The 22,580-nt window shown below is 37.4% G+C and overlaps 1 protein-coding gene across 2 annotated transcripts in view; it reads right to left on the reverse strand.

Annotated features, from left to right (window-relative positions):
* The window catches only part of LOC145990057 (uncharacterized), a 130,958-nt gene that overhangs the window by 46,194 nt on the left and 62,184 nt on the right, over nt 1–22,580 (reverse strand). For both annotated transcript variants that reach the window (XM_083125708.1, XM_083125707.1), the window contains exons 9-14: nt 18,742–18,868; nt 13,503–13,691; nt 10,199–10,337; nt 7,363–7,459; nt 4,095–4,275; nt 1,101–1,270 (exon numbers count right to left, since the gene is read on the reverse strand). In XM_083125708.1, the coding sequence (XP_082981834.1) occupies nt 1,101–1,270; nt 4,095–4,275; nt 7,363–7,459; nt 10,199–10,337; nt 13,503–13,691; nt 18,742–18,868 (903 nt within the window). The remainder of the gene's footprint in view (nt 1–1,100; nt 1,271–4,094; nt 4,276–7,362; nt 7,460–10,198; nt 10,338–13,502; nt 13,692–18,741; nt 18,869–22,580) is intronic.

A 22,580-nucleotide genomic window follows, 5' to 3' on the forward strand; every position in this document is an offset into this window, starting at 1 on the left:
TTAAGATGGCCAAAACCTTTTCAATAAGTAGCTCGCTTAGATTCGCTACTTAATAAGCCATGCTGAAATCAGACTGAATCAGGCTACAAAGTCATAAAAAGGGTAAAAAAGCCAATTATTTCAATAAGGTGAAGAGTGATCAAAGAGTTGACAGAAAATAATATGATTTTGCAGGATTCTTACTATGGACAAATGGCACATTTTCCCTAGTCTAGCTTATAAAAATAAAAATAAAAGTTTTTTCACTCCACCCTAATGCAGGTTAGAGTCTTCTGGGAAGAAGAGTAACAACTTTTTCTAAGATTCCGGCCTGTGTATGGAACAGGTGGCCATCCACCATCGTGAGGAAATCGGGGAGCTGTGAATGAGTAGCATAATCCGGTCATATAAAAAAAAACCTACAATGACAACTGGGGGTTCGTCGTGCTGCCCACATATCACCCTGTAACTGGTCGGATGATCTCCTGCCTCGGCAGGTGGGAGTGAGGCCCACGGTCGGTAGGTAGGCCCTGGCCTTCACGGGCTGTTGCACCATGGGTTATTTTCTTCACCCTCACCTGTTGTAGTTTTTTAGAAAAGTTCAACTGGGGGAGGAATCCACTAGAAATGCCACTGGTAGCATTTTATTTGAGCAGGAGAGTACTGTTTGATGCATTACAAGAACAGTGTTAATATCATAGTTCAATATCATATTTCAAAAAGAAAAGTAAGTTTTGCTGTCATTTCTAACCACATGAACACAAGGTATCATATATGGTACATATTGTGTTGTAATTTTGGAAAATAGTAAACTATTTAAATCAAAAATATGTTATTTTAGTGTAGTTATATTAAACTAAGAAAAATTATATCAAAAGCATTGCTTCATTGGATTAGCTACCGATATGATGGAACCAGATGACTGCAATAGATTATGTCTTGTAAAAAGAAAATCTGTATTCAGACTTTTAATATACAAAATCAAATATGAATTATATTCTTATATTCATAAAAATTAAAACAAAATGGCCACTAAGTTACATGGGCCATCATTAATCTGTCTATTCCTGGTAAAGCACAAGCTTATCTTTATTAAAGATTCTTAACCACTGGCACAATACCTTTAAATGCCTTTTCCAGAAAGTTGCTGAGTGCAAGAGTACTGCCCATATGCTGAAAGTTTTTGTCGCGACTAATTTCCAAAACATCTGGGAGATAAATTGCAGGTGCAGTGAATGAAGGTTCATGCCTCACAAACACTTCCACAGACAGGATTTTCTCTCGTCTCATCCTGTAATTAACAAATAACAATTAATTTCAGTTTATTAACATATGTAACTGCAGGTGCAGTATGTGTGTAAAATTTACCACATTATGTTGCATGAGCATTTTCAAAAATTTTACCTAAAAATTCCAAAGGTATCAAATACTAAAAGAATGAGTAAAATTGTACGTGTAAAATTCTCTGCACTTTAGATACACCAAAATGTTATCAAATTCTGCTTGTTTGCATCTTGGAGCTTTCTTGAATGAATGAAGCCAAGGCCCTTCCCTCCCCCTATACTATCAAGGGCAAGGTTTCCGACAAGGTAACCTACAGGAAGTTGGGTGACTTAGCATCAACAAGGCCAGAACCTTGGTCGTGAATATCCTGGGAATAACCCTGGCGATAAGCTTAGTGTTCTACCGACCCTAAACCTTAGTCATGGCCAGCAAGGCCATACCTCTCCCCCAGAATGGACAGTCAGCGAAAATGGCCACAGGGTTGTGAGCTCTCTCAGCTGGGTTCAGGATAGAGACAAGGTCGTAACTTCAATGAATACTCCTGGAAACAAGTCTCGAGAGTCTTGAGTCCTGGTACATCAAGAGATGCTGCTCTACCACTCGCTATTCCTATCTTAGAGGGTAAGCCTCATTTCCCTAAGTGGTGATTCCTTCTATTATACAGGATGGGCCAAAAGTCCCTTACCACCCCTTGTAAAAATCGTTTTAGTGGAAATTGATGAATAACAACCATGTGTGACCACATTAGGCCTAGGGGGAAGTCATAAGGTGGGGGTGCCCTTGACGGCGGCCATCTTGAAAGCCGCCATCTTGGATACAAGTCCAGTTTTGTAAATGGGAAGGTAGGCATGCGATACATGATTTTAGGCTAGAATTTGATAAGGAAAACAATGGTGAAGTCGTAATGTTGAAATCTTCATTTGTTAAAAAGTTACAGGCATTCAAATGTTGGAATCACACCTTCATTTTTTATTTGTTGCAGGTGCCTAAATCATGCCACTAACCACAGAGGAGAGGAAAGAGTTAATAAGGGCATGGGGTGGAAGGAGTGCAAGGGTTGTAGCAGCTGAATTTAATGAACGGCACCCATATCGACATCCCGTGTCTCATGTGAGTGTTGCCAAGCTCTTCCAGAAATTCATGGATACTGGTTCAGTAGCGGACAAACCCAGGTCTGGAAGACCCACTACTGCAACAGATGAAGGCACAACCATAGCAGTGTTGCCATCTGTTGCAACATCAGCACACCGCAGTACTCGTCGCCTCTCAGCGGCATGTGGTGTCAGCCGTACATCCATCAGACGCATCCTAAAGAAAAACAATTGGCATCCGTACAAATTGCAACTTCAACATTATTTATCAGAAGACGACCCAGATCGACGCCTGGAATTCTGTGACTGGGCAGTTGCCCAACTTGAAGCAGATCCCACATTCGCCTCAAAAATCCTATTTTCCGACGAAGCGAATTTTTATGTGCAAGGAGAGGTCAACAAACAAAACTGTCGCTATTGGTCCACTACCAATCCTCACTGGGTTGACCCCTGTAAATTGGTAGGAGCTGGTAAAGTTATGGTGTGGTGCAGCCTATGGGGTACCAAACTAATTGGTCCATTCGTCATTCCTGGTAACCTTAATGCTGATCATTATTTGGCAATGTTGCGTGATCTCATCCTGCCGTCCGTGTTGTCCGAGGATGGCACATTTCCCTTATTTTTCCAACAGGATGGTGCACCTCCCCATTATGGATTAAACGTCTGTGATTATCTGCATAAACAATTTTCTGGACGGTGGATCGGGCATCGTGGTCCCATTGAGTGGCCGGCACGTTCACCCGATCTGACTCCATTGGATTTTTATTTGTGGGGTTATTTAAAGGCCAAGGTATACGCCGAGAAGATCAGGAATGTTGCTCACCTGGAAGAAAGGATCTTTGCAGCCTGTGCTGATATTTTACCTGACACACTTAGCAGGGTCATGGATAATTGGGGTGAACGACTACACACGTGCGTGGTGCTGGAGGGCGCTCACGTAGAGCACGTAGAGCACCATATGTAAAAGTGTGATTCCAACATTTGAATGCCTGTAACTTTTTAACAAATGAAGATTTCAACATTACGACTTCATCATTGTTTTCCTTATCAAATTCTAGCCTAAAATCATGTATTGCATGCCTACCTTCCCATTTACAAAACTGGACTTGTATCGAAGATGGCAGCTTTCAAGATGGCTGCCGTCAAGGGCACCCCCACCTTATGACTTCCCCCTAGGCCTAATGTGGTCACACATGTTTGTTATTCATCAATTTCCACTAAAATGATTTTTACAAGGGGTGGTAAGGTACTTTTGGACCACCCTGTAGTATAAGCTCAAGTCATATAATGGCCAGATAGTCAAAGTTAGGTTATAAGCATTATACTTGTTAGACACTAGACAAATAAATATATGTTATACATCAAGGGAGTGCATTTATATGTCTACCATCAATTAAGGATCTAAGCCAAAGTAGCGCTATTTGCCCCCATAGCATTACAATGCACATGTTAAATAACTAACTCTCGAGTCTTGTTAAACGTGAAGGTTTGGAGGCTGGGCTAAGGGAGATGGGGAATCTTCAGAACCACTTCCACTCCACCACGGAAAAAGTCAGTCTCCGTACCAATGTTCCAGACTCTTAAACCATCATGTGTGTGTCCATGATTCAACCACAACCATCGTAGTGTCGAAGATAAATAGGGGTACACCCACTTCATGACCACTCTGTAGAATGTGGGAAAATGTAAAATTTGGGAACATAAAATTGGGGTTTCATTGTAGTTAGCTATTAATTTTACCTTGCATTATGTGTAACAGGGAATCCAGCATCAAATTTCTGGAGCGCTACGCTAATCCCTGTTCCTCCTTCCCGTTCTAAATCCATGATGCAGATGAATGTATCTGAGCGATCCGCTCTGGTGCAAGCGTAGATTTGCAATCTGTTTCCATCCAAAGAAATCACAGACTTATTTGGCAGTTCTGAAATGGAAAGTAGAAAGAAAGCCTCAGACACAAGATCTGTCAACAGACTGGCAACACTGCACCCAATCTGACAATGCTGGGGGCTCCCTGTCAACGGAAGGCTAGATCTACATATCATTCAGCGTTGGTACAAGTTGTAAATTGCTAGTGTCAATAGGTTATTGTTAGTGTGGTTTCTCGTGAAGCATCTTTCGTTGTATGTCACGGAAATGGAACAGCGCAATTTCTTTTTATGTGAAGTCTAGGAAAAATGGTTTGAAAAAATGAAACAGAGCTAGAGTTAATTGATTGATTGAGTTAGTTTATTTTACTTCGCGTTTTGTGCCTCTTGGCTAATTTGCGAAGATGGGGATGAGTGATGAAATTGATGAATGGACATTCACAAACAACCAAGCCTGAGTGGGATTCGAACCTGGGACCCTTGGTGTCGCAGCACGATGTGCTAACCACTTGGCTACAGGGTCTAGCTAAACAGAGCTAGAGGAAGTGTGTTTTTGTTGATTTTACAAGAGTTCAAGTGGCACAAGGCATTTTTTGGAGGGCTGTTACTTAGGTGGCTGGGGACCCAAGTGGAAACAGGTCCTTGGTGAGACCAGGGACTAAGTCATATAGTTGAGAGGTGCTTTTCCCCAGTTTCTCCTTCATGGGTGGCTGAAGTGGCCACGGACCCAAGTGGAGATGGGTCATCTGTTAAATATGAACCCTGTGCTGAAACACCTACAACTTCGAAAACTGACGACGATATGGAAAGAGTGTGAGCTATTGTGTTGTTCGACCATCAACTGATTCTAAAGTCTGGTTTACATTGGTCGAGTGAGCGGGAGAGTTACTTGCCTGTCTGTTCGACTCGACCCTTCTATGGGGAGTAGCTGTTTACGCACTTTCTACTTGACTCTAGCAAAGTGGGATGGTAGCTGCAGCTGTTTGTTGCTCTTTTGACGGAATGAACCCATCGACGTCATTGGTGATTACAAAAAGAAGATTTGAAATGGTTTACACACTTTTCTTTAACGAGAAATGAATACAAAAATGCACGAGGACATGTCTAGAAAGAAAACTAACTTCCTTAATTTTTCAATTGTTCTTGGTTGTACGTAGAATGTAATTTTAATTTTACTTCTCCCATGCCAAATACATCAAGTCCCCTCTCCTGCACTTATGGCCTCATACGCCCATTGATTCTTTTGTTTGTTGCTATAATTGACACAAATTCCATGAACACTCGATGTTCCAATACAGTTCTACACACTTTATGTTGTCAGACTTGTATCACCTCCTATTCCTAAATACAATTACAATTTATAAGCAAACGCACAACATTCTAGCACAACACACTCTCTTCAGAAATCGATGGGGGAGGAAGCAACTCGGTTGAGTCGCTGTCCTCCTTGGACAGCCAGACTGGCTTCTGTACTCTCCCCAGTTGTTTATGCAAGGAGAGTAGCTCGCTTTACCCTACTCGCTCCAGCTATTCTCCAGTCTACTCGACCAATGTAAACCAGGTTTAAGAATGATAGGTGAAGAGTTTATTTATTTATTTATTGAGAAAATTTCAGATACAGCACGTAACCATTTTACACCGAAATCAGTAACAATGAAAAGAACAAAAATAAAAATAACAAAATAAGACAAAATATTAATATAAATAAGTAAATATAGCACAATTTAAATATTATTTAGCAACATATGTTCTGATGGTTGACCGAAAGGCGTACTCTGTAGAAAATACATCAGCACTTGATGGGAGGTCGTTATATTGAGTGGGAAGTCTGTGGAAGAGCGATCATTTTTCAATTTCCAGTCTAGGCTTTTTTGTGTAAAATAGATTTGTGTTGCATGTTGTGCGCATACGCACTCGAAAGTGGAAATCCTGGAGGAGCGTGTTGCAACGGATTTTGCCATTGACAATTTTGTAAAGATACCTAAAATCATTCAGTAAACGGCACTGACAGGGAGTCTAAGTTTAGAAAGGACAGGAGATGTGGTGTTGAAAAATTTTGTAATGAGGGAACCCTGTAACGAACTATAGCAAGGAAAAAGTTGAATTGGAACCACACCACGGTCTACAGAGGGTGCCCCTCAAAGTTAGTTTTTATTTTACACTTGGAATTTTCTGCTTCCCAAAGTAGTACAGTGGAACCCCGTTTTTACATTTTTCAGGAAACCAAGCTGAAAACATTTGAAATGCGGGAAACTGTAAAATCAAGGAAATGTTTATGATATTGAGACCATCAAGATTGAATGTACAATGCAGGAAAATGTAAAACTGAGGACTGTAAAATTGGGGTTCCACTGTACTACATTTTGAAAGATGTTTTCAGACACTAAGACATAAGTGGAATATTCATAAATATGATAAACTTTTGTTGAAAAACTGAAATGAGAACTACGAATCTTTAACCGTAACCTATATTATGTTTTAATGAATTTTCTTTTGTTTTCTTATTTCAAAATTTGTAGAATGTAAACATTGCAAACCATCGCATAAGAAGATAACATTGAAGGACATACATAAAATGTTGGTGCATGATAGTGTGTGTGTGTGGGGGGAGCGGGGTGTCAAACAAGAATCACACCTAGGGTGCCAAATATTTTGCTAAGGTGCTGTTTATACCTTCCCCCTTGCAAGTCTTCAGGTACCCACTGATTAGAGTGTGGACTTTATGCAGGGATATTGTCATAAAAATTCCTGCCTCAGATCACACATTCCAGGAATCAAACCTGCATGGCTTTCAGATGCCCCAACAACTGGACCACTGCAGCTCGCATAATTGATATTTATAACACCAGTACTTCAAGCAACAATACTACAAGAGCACATGAATATTTTTACGTTTTTACTATTTCTTCACTTCTCTGCCACATTTGGCTACTTGTGATGATCAGAAATTGATGAAGGGACATTCACAAACAACACCCATGCTCAGGATGGGAATGTTGATTTCGAGTTCAAAAGTTGACCACTTAGTGTGCTCAGTCACCGAGCCAGCAGCAGCATACTTGTACTTGCTCTGAAAACAAGGTGGGAATGTTTGTGGCAATCTAATTCATAAATCTTATAATTAAAAAGCAAATAAAAAATACCTGTCATTCTGTTATCAATCCATGCTTTGTGTACAGAAACAAATGCTCGTGCCTTGCACTTCACCTTCTCCTCTGTTACTGGGGTTGTATCCTTCACCTGAAACAATCAATTTGTCACTTAAAAAATTGCAATGAAGCATATGATTGAAATAAATGCTGAAAGCAGAATCTGTTTCACGTCACTTCTTACGACCAGTAATAAGCTTTTTGATAGGTCAGATTCTACATTGAAAATATTTTATGGAAATGGAATTTCTGCAAAAAGAGAAAAGTGCTTCAGCTTCAATCTGTACCAGGCTTATGTGAGACCATCATTCCCTTACAATAATAAACACAAATTACCTTGACTGAAATGAAATTATGTGTTTGAAATATAGGGTGCGGCAGTGGAAAAGGCAATTTGGCTACCCTAGAAATGGCAAAGTTATGTGAGGATGAAGAAAATGGGAGTGCTGCGCTCTAGAAAATTAAACTTTACCATTTACTCTGGTAACGATGTTCAGTCGAGATGGAGTCGTGGACCGGTGAACAATATGCATTTGTTGTGAAGGAGTTTTACTAAAAAGTCAGCTATGTTGCCACACAGCGTGCATGCTCATTTTAATCTTGCATGTAATGATCCAGTTCCTTCTTCTCATGCAATCAAAGTGTGGGTAAATAACTTTGAGGAAACGGATAATACTGTGAGAAAGAGAAGTGGAAGTGAAAAACTTCCAATGTGCGTGATGCAAAATGGGGGACACCTGCGTGATGTCATTTTCAAGTAATTGGACATTGTGTGCCGTGACATATATGTGCACGATGTTTTCAAGCATTCATCACAAATTGTAAGTATTGTGCTTTCATTTTGTATTTGTTTCATGTTACCGTGAATAAATTTGTATTCTATGATGGCACTTTCAAAATTCGGACGTTTCACTGTTGTACCCTGTATATAATTTTAGGCTGATATTTATTTTTTGAGAGGAAGGCCATACCCACTTGAACCCACAGATGTCCATGCCTTCTGTAGCTGTGGAACTTGTATGGTGGTTCTGTGGTATCTAGGTATGTGTTGCTTAGGGCTGAGCTGATACCAATGCCCATGTATCAGTTGGAATTCATTTACCGATACCAGCCGATACTTTTCCAGCATATTGGTCTTTCACGGGGGGGCCGCAAAAATGCTGCATGACACTTTCGTGGAGTCCAATTATCCTGGAAATTATGCAAAATTCAAACTTTCTTTTCTTTTTCACAAATACTGTATTTTGTGACTACGTAATATCTATTTTAATATTCTGATGTAATTCTTGGATATTCTAAAACAAGTTTCTTGGAGAATTCATGCATGCAATTGAAGAAGAATATTTACACACCAAAAATGATCAATATTTTGAACAAATTTTAATTATTTCAAGTTTCAAGTATCGGTATCGGTGGGAATCGGTAAGAGTATCAGCATGAGTAAATGTTATAGGCACAGCCCTAGGTTGATACGAATAGTCTACTTTCAAGATGATGATGACAAATGATGTATACACTAGATTTTACATTATATCTACTTAATTACCTGTCTTCTTTTGGTATTGTCCAACAGAAGCAATGTGAAACAGACATAAAACTTTCACAATGCAGTAAAATGTACTGATAAGCTTTGACAATGAAAAATATAGCTTCAGTCAATAACTTGTACATGGAGGTAACATCAAAGAAGTAAATAGATTTCTTCTATAACATGAGAAGACTGCTGTGTAGGACTGGAAATAATGCAAAGACACATGCCCGTAACAGTACTTTGGTCTAGAATTTGAAATAGTGCCTCCCTGATGGTAATGTCAGGCATATAGTGTTTCGGGTACTGCTCTACACTGTAGGTACAGTCCTGATCAACCTATTTGTGCATAAAAGTGTACTTAAAAAAAAAAAAGAATTTGAAACATTGTAAGTTTAATCTTTTTGACAGTATCTACTCAAGCAAAATATATATTTCATGCTGTTTGTTATCTATGACATATTCTTAAGAAAGATGCACTATTGACAGAAAAAAAACCTCGTATACAAAATTTGTTTTAGAAAAACATGTGAATTATGTCTTTACAGTCATAAGGGCAATGGCAAGAATGTGCATTAATTTGCAGATTATAGTTTTCATTTGCATAAATACAGTAACTATTTATGTAAATACCACAGTGGGACAATTTTTATTTTTATTGTCGAACAAATATGCTATTATTTGCTCATGATAACTATTTACACATTAATCATGACCCTCTGGCCTCTGGAGAGTGGGAGAAATGAAAGGTCATACTCAAACCCCGCCCCCCTGCCCCACCCTGGGAAATTAATGTCACCCTAAGATTATATATTTGACATACAATTGTATATCAGTTATAGTATTTTGCATTAATTATTATAAAGTACTGATAATTACAAGCAAGACTAGTAGAGATTGATACAGAAACACAATAATTTCAAATTGAAGAAGAGCTTTGAGCAAAAAATTGCCTTGCTGGCCACTACCACTTCCCACCTTCAATGATGGAAAAAAAACAACCTACAGATGTACCTGAAATTAATCTGTCCATATCTGATTCTTATTACGAAACAGTCATTCTTTATTGTCATTCTCTCTTTTAAAAATCTTAGTCAATTCTTTCACAACACTCCCAGTACACAAACACAACAATAACTTACTAAGTGTGGATAATATTTGAATTGTGTTAACCGTATTTCGATGTCAACATTCCATTGTTTGTAAAGTTGTTTATTACAAAAATGTATATTGAATCATCTTAGAAATGGTTTTGTAAGTTTGGCATTTAAATTAAGCTCTGCATATATTCACCGCACTTACCCTCAACCTCTGAGAGATACTCAAGGCTACAACCCAGTCTTCTCCACCAATGTCCATTTTGAACACCAGAAGTTTAAACAATGGTGTTGCTAGAACATCATTAAGAACCACCCATGACAATGTATCTCCAACCATTGACCTAGAAATATGAGATTTGGTTTGGTGTAGTTATTATGCTTAAACACTAATTTACTCCTATTCAGAGTGTCTACCAAAATAACAAATACAAAATTATTTTACTTTTTCTTAATCTTTATTTATTTGAACCCTAAAGTTGGAAATTAGCAATTAATAAATATTTATTTAATGAAAAACCCCTACCAAAAGGCAGTTTAGATGAAAACGGAAGCTGTGTATAGGAAGAAAATTAGACTTGCTGTATGTATTAATGCACCCTGCATTTCTGGATTGCATTTGGCAGACTAGTGTCTGGACTCACAGCCAGTATAATCTTATGTGGGGCTTATGTTGTCGTCCCTATATGCTTGTGACTGTCCCTTCATCCATCTTATCTTATGATCATTCATACTCATCTTTGTGAGTAGCCAAAGGGGCAGAAAAATGAAGTAAAATAAACTAAATCAATCAATCATTGTGACAGCAAAAATTCTTGACCACAAGTATAATTTCTTGACCTACTTGTTGATTTATTTAGTTTTTGTTGACTTTCATGACTTTGTTGAATGGTAGACACCCTGCTGTTACTACAACGGTGGCCAGCCTCTTTGGGAGAGGGGATAGTGCAGCCTATTATGGAGTCTATAGGGTGCTGCAGGGAGAGAATTTCACTCGAGTGCCCAATAGTTGTCAAGAGCTCTTCACTCGAGCTAATAACACTCAAACAGGCAAAAACGAGCGGTATACACTAGAAGCCCAGTGTATTGACTGTGGTAATGGGCTCTTAACTATGAATCATGAAATGAGACGCAGACAAATTTAAACTTAAATGAAAACAGTCATCAATTCCATGTTAAGGCGAAGAGGGACAATTACGCACCAGGCATGCATTTATTCCAATATTGTCGGAATGAGCAATGCTACTAAAAAGATCTCCACCAGAAATGAAGAGTATGAATTTCTCCCCATGTGGCAAGTGGAAGCGGTTTCCTAAGTTGATTATTAAGCCTTATACGATTTTTGAAAAATATGATGAATTAGTATTTACCGAATCCCATGTATTCCTTATGGGACACAAACTTCAACTTCAAGTTATGGCTCATCAAATGGGAGTTTCGACTTGTCCTACTACTATGACATAGTTCACGTGTCCTTTTTCCGTCCATGTACTTTTCTACGTCATCGGATGTTTGATATTCCCGAGAGAACGAATAAAATAATGGTCCCATAAGCCTAGTGCATTTCTCCTTGCCTCCTACAGCCATCCTGGCAGTGTTGCCAAACCTGATGTGCATAATAGAGCTAAATTAATATAGCTAAAGAGGACATTCAAGGAGCTAAATTAACGAAGGCTGCATAAAGTGCCTACTAGGGTAATTTTAGTTGTCAGAGGGGTGGGGGTGTTGCTATTACCGTTAGCTTTAAAGTAATGGCAATTTATTCTTAGTTTTCACCGCCTAGATTTGGCGGCATCACCCATCTCAATAATCCAATGATGTTAATATGAAATCGAAAATAAAGGGTTCCCGGATAACAAAATTGTCATCTTCATTTTAGCCACAGCGCTATATATAAAAATACATGGGGAGGAAAGAAGAGGTGGGTGGCGCAGCCTATAGCTATACGAAGATCACGTCACGTGCAAAATGTACACTCATGGCAAAAGTTGGTATTTATGGGCCGGAGCCAGTGGTGACATCATAGTGGGGCAGAGCGTGGGTGTCACAGTTCACAGTCAAACGAGTGCACGAAAGAGCCAGGTCTGGCTCCAAAAGAGCGAAGTTGCCAACAGTGATCAGCAGCTGCCCCAGCGAGAAAGACCTAGGGGAAATTGTCCCTCCTCGCCTTAAAATGTAGTTTAGTCTATCTTACCAATACAGTGATATATGAAAATCAAATAAATAATTTTGGACTAAAACTGTCTGAGTGGACATTTCATATATTTTCTATGATTATTGTCACACTAAAATGGTGTTCGAATGTATGTTATTATTTAACTTATTATTTTACATAATACGATTATCCTTATTCATAGTGAACAATGATAAACAGGAATTTGTTGCATTGTGATATTTTATTGTTTAGGCAGGTTTGTCAGCATGTGTATACAGGGGTTCCATTTTGGTCTGTAGATATTGCTTACTCTCATATATTTCATAATCAGGTCTTAAGTATTAATGTACAGACTTATTATTTAGAATTGTAATTGCTTTGAATAATTTCCCTCCCTGTATGGGTTTTAAGTTGGCAGTGTTTATTAGGTTCTGTAATATGGGGCAACCTCACACGTGGAGATAACATATGCCAATCATTCCACTACGAGAGCTGTATGCTCGAGAGTGGGAGACTTGAAGGAGTACGAGTGAGTGAAAGTAGTCCCATGCAGGACTCTAGAAGCCAAGGTTGTTTGTTTTCAACAATGATTTGGACACTTTGTGTTTATTCTTAAATCTACAATGGGAGAAAAATATGTAAATTAACCAACTATATGAATGCAATGTGAAGAAAATAGGAAACAACTCACCAGACACTGGAAATATTTTCAATTATCACAGTCAGGTCAAGAGCAAAGATAAAGTGGTTACAAAAAAATATGGTTCTGTTGCTAGGGTTGTTGAAATGTGTGAGTGGGTACAGTTTGTGTGTGTGTGTGGGGGGGGGGTAATGTGAAGGGTAGAAATTGGAATGAGGGGGCGGAGACAGAAGTTGGAAGAGGATGGAATTATTTTGAGTTTGAAAGATAATGAGTAGCCTTATTCAGGCCAGGGAGTTCAACTCACGGATGATGTATATACCCTCTCCCAGCATTTTTTGCTGAGGTGTTGGTAGATTGGGTAAATGGTGGATGATCACACCAAGCAGTGGTCCACTTCCTCTAATCTCCTTTGTCCTGGTGAAGGTAACAGAAGATTTTTCTACTTGTGTGTCTTCTATCTTTTAAGGTTAGAAAAAGTAACCTGCCAGCAAATGATGTCAGTCATTTTCTTCTTCTTCACAAAAATAGTCATGTTAACTTGTATGTTGCTGCCATTTAAACACTGTTACTAGCTCAGTGCTTGTATGTTGCAACACTCAAACCAGATAGAAAAACAAGTTGAAATGTGCAAGTGATACACACATACAAGAACAAGGTACAGATAAATTGACAGTAAAAGAGAAATGCGACAATAGTCATCTCTTAACCTACCTATAATAGAGAGTCCAATGGTACTGGCTTGCCTTCCCTTCCAGCAATTCAATGTCTCTTTCTGAAAGGATTTCTGACTGATAGAGGGCATTGTTCACAATCCTCGTGTCAATCTCATTGCCCCAGTAAGATAAATCCATCATAGCACACAGTCGATTAGCGGTAGACATTTTGGAGAAGTCTACATACCTACAAAATAACAAATTATAGAGTAACAACAAATGTGGACAAAATTAAAGGACTGAAATACATAAGTTAATATACATCGATGCATATGGGCATTCTATACTGCTATGCTGCTGTTAACATGCTTCCAAGAAAATCTCAGCCATAACCATATCAATACTCCCAACCCCACTGTTCACATGCCTGCATCTACCCTTTCAGCAGCACCATTCTTCACCACTAAAAGTGACAGTTTTCACTTACTTTTATTATTAGTTGTGCAGCATACCAGGTGTTTCATAAATAATTGAGGGGTTACAAAAACTTATTGCAAGTAAACTATTGAACTTTCGTTAATGAAACCAGTCCAGAACGATCGAGGAACACAAACAGTTTGTGCGTGCATGTTTTGTTAAGCTGAGAGTTCATAGGCGACTAGGCTAGGCGACACTCAAATCACCCACATCACTCACAGTGTTTTGCGCAATGTTTTGGTCCCCAAGATCACCGGACCTTACACCGTGCGACTTCTTTTTGTGGGGTTTCATCAAAGGTATTCGTCTCGCCGATGCCGTGTGATATCACAGCCCCAACAGAGCGTATCATCGCAGGAATAGACACTAACCACAGGCCCATGTCGATGCGAGCGTGGCAAGAAGTAGACTATCGTGTCCATGCATGGCGTGTCACCCGTGGTGCACACATTGAACATTTGTAGGTATTAAAAAAAACTGTTTGAGTTTCTCGTTCATTCTGGACTGGTTTCATTTACAAAAGTTCAAAAGTTTACTTGCAATAAATATTTGTAACCCCTCAAGTATGTGTCTTTTAGACACAATTTCTCCACTGTATCAAACAGTCATCCTCAAGTGAGATAATTATTTTGATGGACCTACTGTTAGGATGGTCAGTTCCATCAGCCTCGTTATCTCACCTGAAGAAGACACAAACAGTGTCAAGTATGTGATAGAACCAACAATAAAAGTAAGTGGAAACCAATCACTTATGCAACACTTTAAATAGGTTTCAGCGCCATTTGCCTGTTTGTGAAGCAAACATGTGTTTGGTTTAAGACACTGTAACTAATAAAAATAAGCAATAAAGAAGAACAAAGTTCAAATAGCATCTACAACAAAGATATGATGAACTGAAAATCTTTGGAAATTTTCAGATAATCTTTCAATATTTTTGATTTAAATTTTCCAATGCATTTTGACCTTCATATTTCCTATCTTCCTTCTTCTCCAGAAGTCTCAATCTTGGTAACAAATATGAAGTTGCTATCTTTGACACAAATACCATTAGAATTCATTCACCTCATTCGCTATTTTTATTTTTAGATCCGAAGGGGTTTAATCAGTAAGGCGTTCGATTCCCAGGGTGGATGATCTAAGGTCAGGATTTTTTCAGCTTTGTCCCCGCATACAGAGCTCTGGGACTCACCCAGCTGCAAATGAATGGGTACCTGGGGGAGACCCTGGTGGGCAAAGGCAGCCAGAGCATGATGCTGACCAAATCACCTCCAAAATGGCAGAGATCGAGAATGTGTTTGGTCCTACCCCAGCACCCCCTAAATGTGCCTTCATGGCAAGGTGCTTTATATTATTTTGACATATTACATACATTAGCTAGCCTCTTGTACACAAAGATATCAACATTAGTTGGATTTAAAATAAGAACAGTAAATGTACACCCTTTCCTTGCAAAAACTGAATTGAAGTACAAGGTTAGGAAAGGTAACTAACTAACTAACTCTCTAGCCTTCTTAAACCCGAAGGTTCATGGCTGCAGCAACACAGGCCTTCCATCTGTCCCTATCTTGAGCAAGATCTATATACTCTTTCCCATCCCTAGCGATTTCCTTTAGGTCCATCTCAACGTTGTCCCTTCATCTTCGTCTTGGCCTTCCTACAGGTCTCTTACCATCTGGTTTCCCAACAAGAATCCTATAAACTCCTCTTTCCTCTCCCATTCGTGCCACATGGCCTGCCCACCTAAGTCTTCTTGATTTAATTATTCTAATAATATCTGGACACGAATACAAATTATGTAGTTCTAAATTATGTAACCTTCTCCACTCACCTGTCTCCTCATCCCTTTTAGGTCCAAAGATTTTCCTAAGGATCTTATTTTCAAATACTCTCAATTTATGTTCCTCTTTCAATGTAAGGGACCAAGTTTCACACCCATATAATACTACAGGCAAAATTACTGTTTTGTATATTTTAACTTTTAGTTTCCTAGATATTAAACGAGAACATAAAAGTTTATGAAGAGAGAAGTAACATGCATTTCCTGAATTGAGCCTACTTTTTATTTCCTCTTTAATAGAATTTTCATTTGTTAATATTACTCCTAAGTATTTGAATTTGGAAACTGGTTCAAATGAGTTGTTATCAATAATTAGATTTTGATTATTACCTAACACTTGGTTTCGCCCTGTAAGCATATATTTAGTTTTCTCTTTGTTAACTTCCAAACCTATCTCTCTAGCAGTTTTGAAAAATATTTTAGCATTATTCTTAATTGTATTCACATCATCCCCCAGTAAGTCTACATCATCTGCATATGCTAACAACTGAGTCACACCATTTAATTTTAGTCCTTCTTTAGTTTCTCTTACCTTCCTTACAGCATATTCTAAGGCAAAATTAAAGAGCAATGGAGATAATGCATCTCCTTGTTTTAACCCATCATGAATTGTAAATTTGTCAGACACATTATTACCCACACGAATTTTACTTTCTGTTTCACTGGTGCATATTTTTATCATACTAACAAGCTTCTTAGGTATTCCAAACTCTTCTAATATATTATATAATTTATCTCTTTTGACCGAATCATATGCTTTTTTGAAATCAATGAATAGCTGATGGACATTTTGATTATATTCCCACTTTTTTTCAAGTGTCTGTCTGATGTGAAAAATTTGATCTGTAGTTGATCTGTTACGTTTAAATCCACATTGATAATCACCTATAATTTCATTAGCATATGGGGTTAGTCTTGTTAAAAGAATGTTAGACAATATTTTGTATGTTGTTGAGAGTAGAGAAATTCCACGGTAATTACTGCAGTTCATTTTATCACCTTTTTTAAACACAGGAACAATTATGGATTCTTTCCACTGTTGAGGGATTTCTTCTTTATTCCATATTAAACAAATTAATTTATGAATTTGACATATTAATGAATTTCCACCATATTTAATTAACTCAGCTGGTATTAAATCAATGCCAGGTGCTTCGTTATTCTTTAGCCTTTTAATAGCATCTTTAACTTCAGTCAAGTTAGGTTCTGGAACTAAAGGTTCTGCTGTGTGTACTTCATTTACTTCTGATTTATCTCCTACATGGACATTTAAAAGGTCATTAAAGTAGTTCTTCCATCTATTTAGAATATCGTTTGGGTCAGCTAGAAAATCACCGTCTTTATCTTTTATCAAGTTTACTTTAGGTTGCCACCCCTTTCTAAATTCATTTACACCTTTATATAAATCTCTGATATTTTTATTTTTGCTGTTTATTTCAATTTCGTTAATTTTGCTTTTCAAGTAATCTCTTTTTTTACTTCTAAACGTGCGGTTAACTTCTCGCTTTATTCTATTATAATTGCTTAGATTTGTATCATCAGAGTTATTTAACCACCTAAGTCTAGCCTGATTTCTTATTTCTATTAGATTATGACATTCATTATCAAACCATGGATTACTTTTTCTCGGTTTATGGTATCCTATACTTTCTTTAGCTGCTGATTCTATTGCATTACGTATGTGCTCCCAATTCTTATTTACGTCTGTTTCATTTATATTTTCATCATCATTTAAATCCTGCAAAACATCAAATCTATTTGACAGTTTAATTTGGTAATCTTTCTTAATTCTTTCATCAGCAAACTTTCCTGTATCAAATTTTATAACTTTTAGATTTTGTTGCTTATGATTTATCACTGAGAGTCTTTGTCTTAATTTAGCAATTACTAAATAATGGTCACTGGCACAGTCAGCACCTCTATGTGTATGAACGTCAATTATACTAGTATGCCTTCTCTTATCAATGAGAATATGATCTATCTGATTATGAGTTTTACCATCTGGAGAAGACCAGGTATATTTATGGATATCTTTATGTTTAAAAGTGGTACTTTTCACAATTAAATTCTTTGAGGTTGCAAAAGTAATCAATCTTATACCATTATCATTACTTAATTCATGAAGACTTTCTTTACCAATCGTGGGTTTAAATGTCTCTTCTTTGCCAATCTGTGCATTACAGTCACCTAACAGAATTTTCATATCATACTGAGAAAATTTATCAAAGACCTGTTCTAACTCTGTATAAAAATCATCTTTAGTATTATCATCTTTAGCTTCCGTTGGTGCATGTATGTTTATTAAAATAATTTTACACCACCTACCCTGTAAAACTGCATATGATATCCTATCATTAATAAATTCTACTGTTTTAAGAGCCGAGATAATTCTATTATTTATGAAAAAGCCTGTTCCAAAATTATGATTTTCAGTACCACCATAGAAAAAAGTATAATTTTTAGTTTTACAATTCCCTTCTCCTGGCCACCTAACTTCCTGGACAGCTACTACATCTAATTTATACTTCCCTATCTCATTAACTGTACACTGAAATGCCCCAGGCCGGTAAAGGCTCAGAACATTCCAGGTGCCTAATTTAATATCCTTATTCCTAACGTAGATCTTATCCTTAGTCCAGGGACCTCCCAAAGTAGTCCCCACCCGGAGATCCGAACGGGGGACTATTTTACCTCCGGAATATTTTACCTTGGGAACATCCATGGCCTTATATTTCTGTTTCTTGACATGTCTTTTTACAGTGCAGAGTTGTCAGCTCTACGCCTAACCCCCAATATGAATGGAGGAACTACTACACAAGACAAACACAAACATATTAGACTTTTCCTACATGAAATAAATTCTACACATGCCATAAGCATGACTGTTCTATGAAATGCTTTCTTAAGTGTCAATAGTAGCCTGTAAGCCAGGCAAGAGTCTACACATGCGCACAAACAAATGTTAAAAGGAAAGGTAAATTACCTCAAAAGTTCCTTCAGTACACCCTTTGCCTTATTGTGCTTGCACCAGTTGACAATGCATCTAAAAAGTTGATGCTCAGATAAACAGCTTGATTTATCCATTACAAGCTCCAAAATTTCATCTGAATCTGTTAAATAAACATAAATAAACATTAGTATGTAATCTTGCACAAAACTGAAAGGAAATATGGTAAACAAAAGCATGTGAATACAGGAGAAAAATCTAAATTTTGTTCCAGAATGTAAAAGTGCTTTTATGAACATATTTTGCATCTCTTCATCTTAATTCCTTCAGTTCCTATTGGAACATAGGGCATCCACGAAGTGTCTCCATCTCACTCTGTTGCATGCGATATTCTTCATTTCTTTCCAACTTTTCCCCTGTTGTTTTCCTTCTTCTTCAACAGTACGTCTCCATGAACTTTTGGGTCTTCCCCTTTTTCTAGCACCTTGAGGGTTCCAGTAAAGTGCTTGTTTTTCAATTGTGTTGTCTGCTTTCCTTAGTGTGTGTCCTATCCAGTTCTATTTTCTTCTTTTAATTTGGTTTTTAATCTGGTCTTCTGATGCTCGTATCCAAAGTTCTTGATTTGTGATTACTTCTGGCCAGTGTACATTTAATATTCTCCTGAGACATCTATTAATAAAAACTTGTAGTCTATTTGTGATTTCAGTTGTGACTTTCCAGGATTCTGTTCCATACAGCAATACTGATTTAACATTACTTCTAAAAATCTTTAACTTTGTTTCTGTAGTTATAATCCTACTTTTCCATATTGGGTAAAGTTGTACAAAGGCCCCATTTGCTTTCTTGATGCGTTGTTTTACATCATGTTCTGCTCCTCCATTTGTTGCAACTACACTTCCTAAGTAAGTAAAATTGTCTACATCCTCTAATATTTCATTTTATAGTTGAATATAGTCTTGAATTCTTGCATTTATTCGCATTGTTTCAGTGTTTGATTTATTTAATGTCAGTCCGAATTTTTTAGCTTCTGCAACCAGATCTTCCAATTTAGTTTTTGCATCTCTATAAGATTCTGACAACAGACACACATCATCGGCAAAATCTAAATCTTCTAATCTATCCATAAGGCCCCATTGCATTCCTCTTCTTTTTCCCTTTACGGTTTCCCTCATTACTGTATCTATTACGAGAAGAAAAATAAGAGGCGACAGAATACATCCCTGCCTCACTCCAGATTCTGTTTCAAAGGGTTCTGTAACATCTTCATGACTAACTTGACTCTTGTATTGTCGATATGACTCCTGGATTATCCTTATTATCCTATGTGGTATTCCAAACTTCTCTAATATTTGCCACATTATTTCCCTTGTTATAGAATCAAAGGATTTCTCAAAATCTACAAAGATGGTATACAATCTAGTATTCCATTCTATACATTGCTCAATGATAATCCTTAATGTACAGATTTGATCTGTGCAGGATCTACTAGAACGAAATCCTGCTTGCTCTCTCCTAATCTTGGCTTCTACTTTATCTTGAATGCGATTTAATATAACCCTAGTTAGTATTTTACTTGGGACCGATAACAGCGTGATTCCTCTCCAGTTATTACAATTTGTCTTATGGCCTTTTTTTGGAATTTTTAATATAAGACCCCTTTTCCAATCTTCTGGCATTTTCTCTTTTTCCCAAACTGCCACGAACACTTCATATAATATTTCTGCCATCAAGCTCACATTTACCTTCAAAATCTCTGGTGGAATTTGGTCTATTCCAGCTGCTTTCCCATTCTTTTGTTGCTTAAGTGCTAGTTTGATTTCCTGAATTGAAGGAGGGAGGTCTGAAATTCTCATCTCTGTACGCTCTTCAGTTTCTTCAGCCTCACTCTCTATTTCTCTCGTTCTGTCATTTTCTCTGATGTTCCTATTTAATACCTCTTCAAAGTGCTCTTTCCATCTCTTCATTTGTTCTTGTTTATCCGTTAACAACCTGCCATTCTTATCCTTGACTGGTATATTTTTCTTAAATTGTCGCTTTGATAGTAAGCGTGTTGTTTGATAAAGTTGTTTTAAATCACCCTTACTTGCTGCTTTCTCTGCTACTCTTGCTTGTTGTTCTATCCAATTGTGTTTATCATTTCGAGCACTCTTCTTCACTTTTCTATCAAGATCTTTATATTGTCTTTGTAGCGAACTCTTTTGGGTTCTTGTTTTTGCAGTGTTTAATTCTTCCTTCTTCATTTTTCTAGCTTTAATTTTATCCCATGTGTTCGTTGACATCCAGTCTTTCTGATTACTTTCCCTATATCCTAAAATGTTTTCGCTTATTTCTATCAAATTAGTTTTGGTCTTCTTCCATTTTCTCTCTATTGTATCCTCTTCTCTTTCTTCTATATTTATTTATTTATTTATTTCACCTATAACAGAGCTTTCGCTCCAATTACAATAGGCTTACATATATATATATTTTAAACAATTAAAAAATTATAATTCCAACAATACAAAAAAATCTTCATCTTGCTCCATTTGTAAACCTTCAAACCTGTTCCTAAGTTCCAATACAAATCTATTTCTTGTATCTTTATCATTTAACTTTTTCAAATCAAATTTCTTTCCCATTTTTGAAAACTTTTTACATGCTGCCATTATACGAAGTTTAAAGACTGCAATTACCAAGTGGTGATCACTACCAATATCAGCTCCTCTTTTATTTCTTACATCTAGAAGGGATCTTCTCCATTTACGGGTAATGCAAACATGGTCAATTTGATTTTCTGTCACATGATCAGGTGATACCCATGTCACTTTATGGATATCTTTGTGGGGAAAAACAGTTCCACCTATGATCAGGTCATTTTCTGCACAAAGGTCAACAAATAACTGGCCATTTTCATTCATTTCCCCCAGTCCATGTCTACCCATAATATGCTCTATTCCTTCATTATCTGATCCAATTTTTGCATTTATATCTCCCATCAAGATGCATATGTCTTTCTTATTATGAACTAGTACTTGGTGCAATTTTGAATAAAATTCCCTTTTTTTCTGTTATGTCTGAAACTTCTGTTGGGGCATAGCATTGTACTATTTTAATGCTTCTCACCTTTGCTTTGAACTTCGCAGTTATAATTCTTTCAGAAACAGGGTTCCATTCCAATAAGCTTTTCTTTGCTATTTTACTCAAGAGAATATCTACACCATCCCGATGTTGCTCCTCCTCTTCTCTTCCTGAATATAGGAATGTAAATCCGTCTTTAGTTCTCATCTCTCCAAGTCCTTTCCATCTTGTCTCACTGATCCCCAATATGTCCAACCTGTAGGCCTGCATTTGGGCTACTGCTTGCTGAAGTCTACCACTCTCTCTTAAAGTTCTCACATTCCAACACCCAATTCTCGTTTTCCCTTTCATGCCAAAAGTTGTCATCTTAGAGTCAGTCCGGCTATTCTTCGTGGATGTTTCTTTAATAGTGAAGTTTAAGGTGTGCGGGTTATTAACCCACAGCACCCGAACATATTTTGGGATCCATACTAATACCTAGATATACATATTTATGGTGAAAAAATATTGGTACAAAAACTAATCATATTTTTGGGATTCAAAGCTATTTTGGAGTTAAAATGCTGAATGAAATCCCAAATTTGATTTTAAAACCTATGCTTATTACTAGAAACATGCCTATTTTGTTTTTGACAGAAACACGAAATGTGAAATATCATGTATTGTCATGAAATGATCCATAATGAACTGCAAAATGCGAAATAAACTCTTAAACATGAAATTTGGACTACGTAGAAATTTTTAGCGAAAAAATGCAGGCTCGACCAGGACTCGAACCTGGGTCTCTGGCATACCGTGCCCCTGCTCTATCCACTGAG

This window comes from Lepisma saccharinum, chromosome 7 (genome assembly GCF_977018435.1).
Source record: "Lepisma saccharinum chromosome 7, izLepSacc3.1, whole genome shotgun sequence".
NCBI lineage: Eukaryota > Metazoa > Arthropoda > Insecta > Zygentoma > Lepismatidae > Lepisma > Lepisma saccharinum.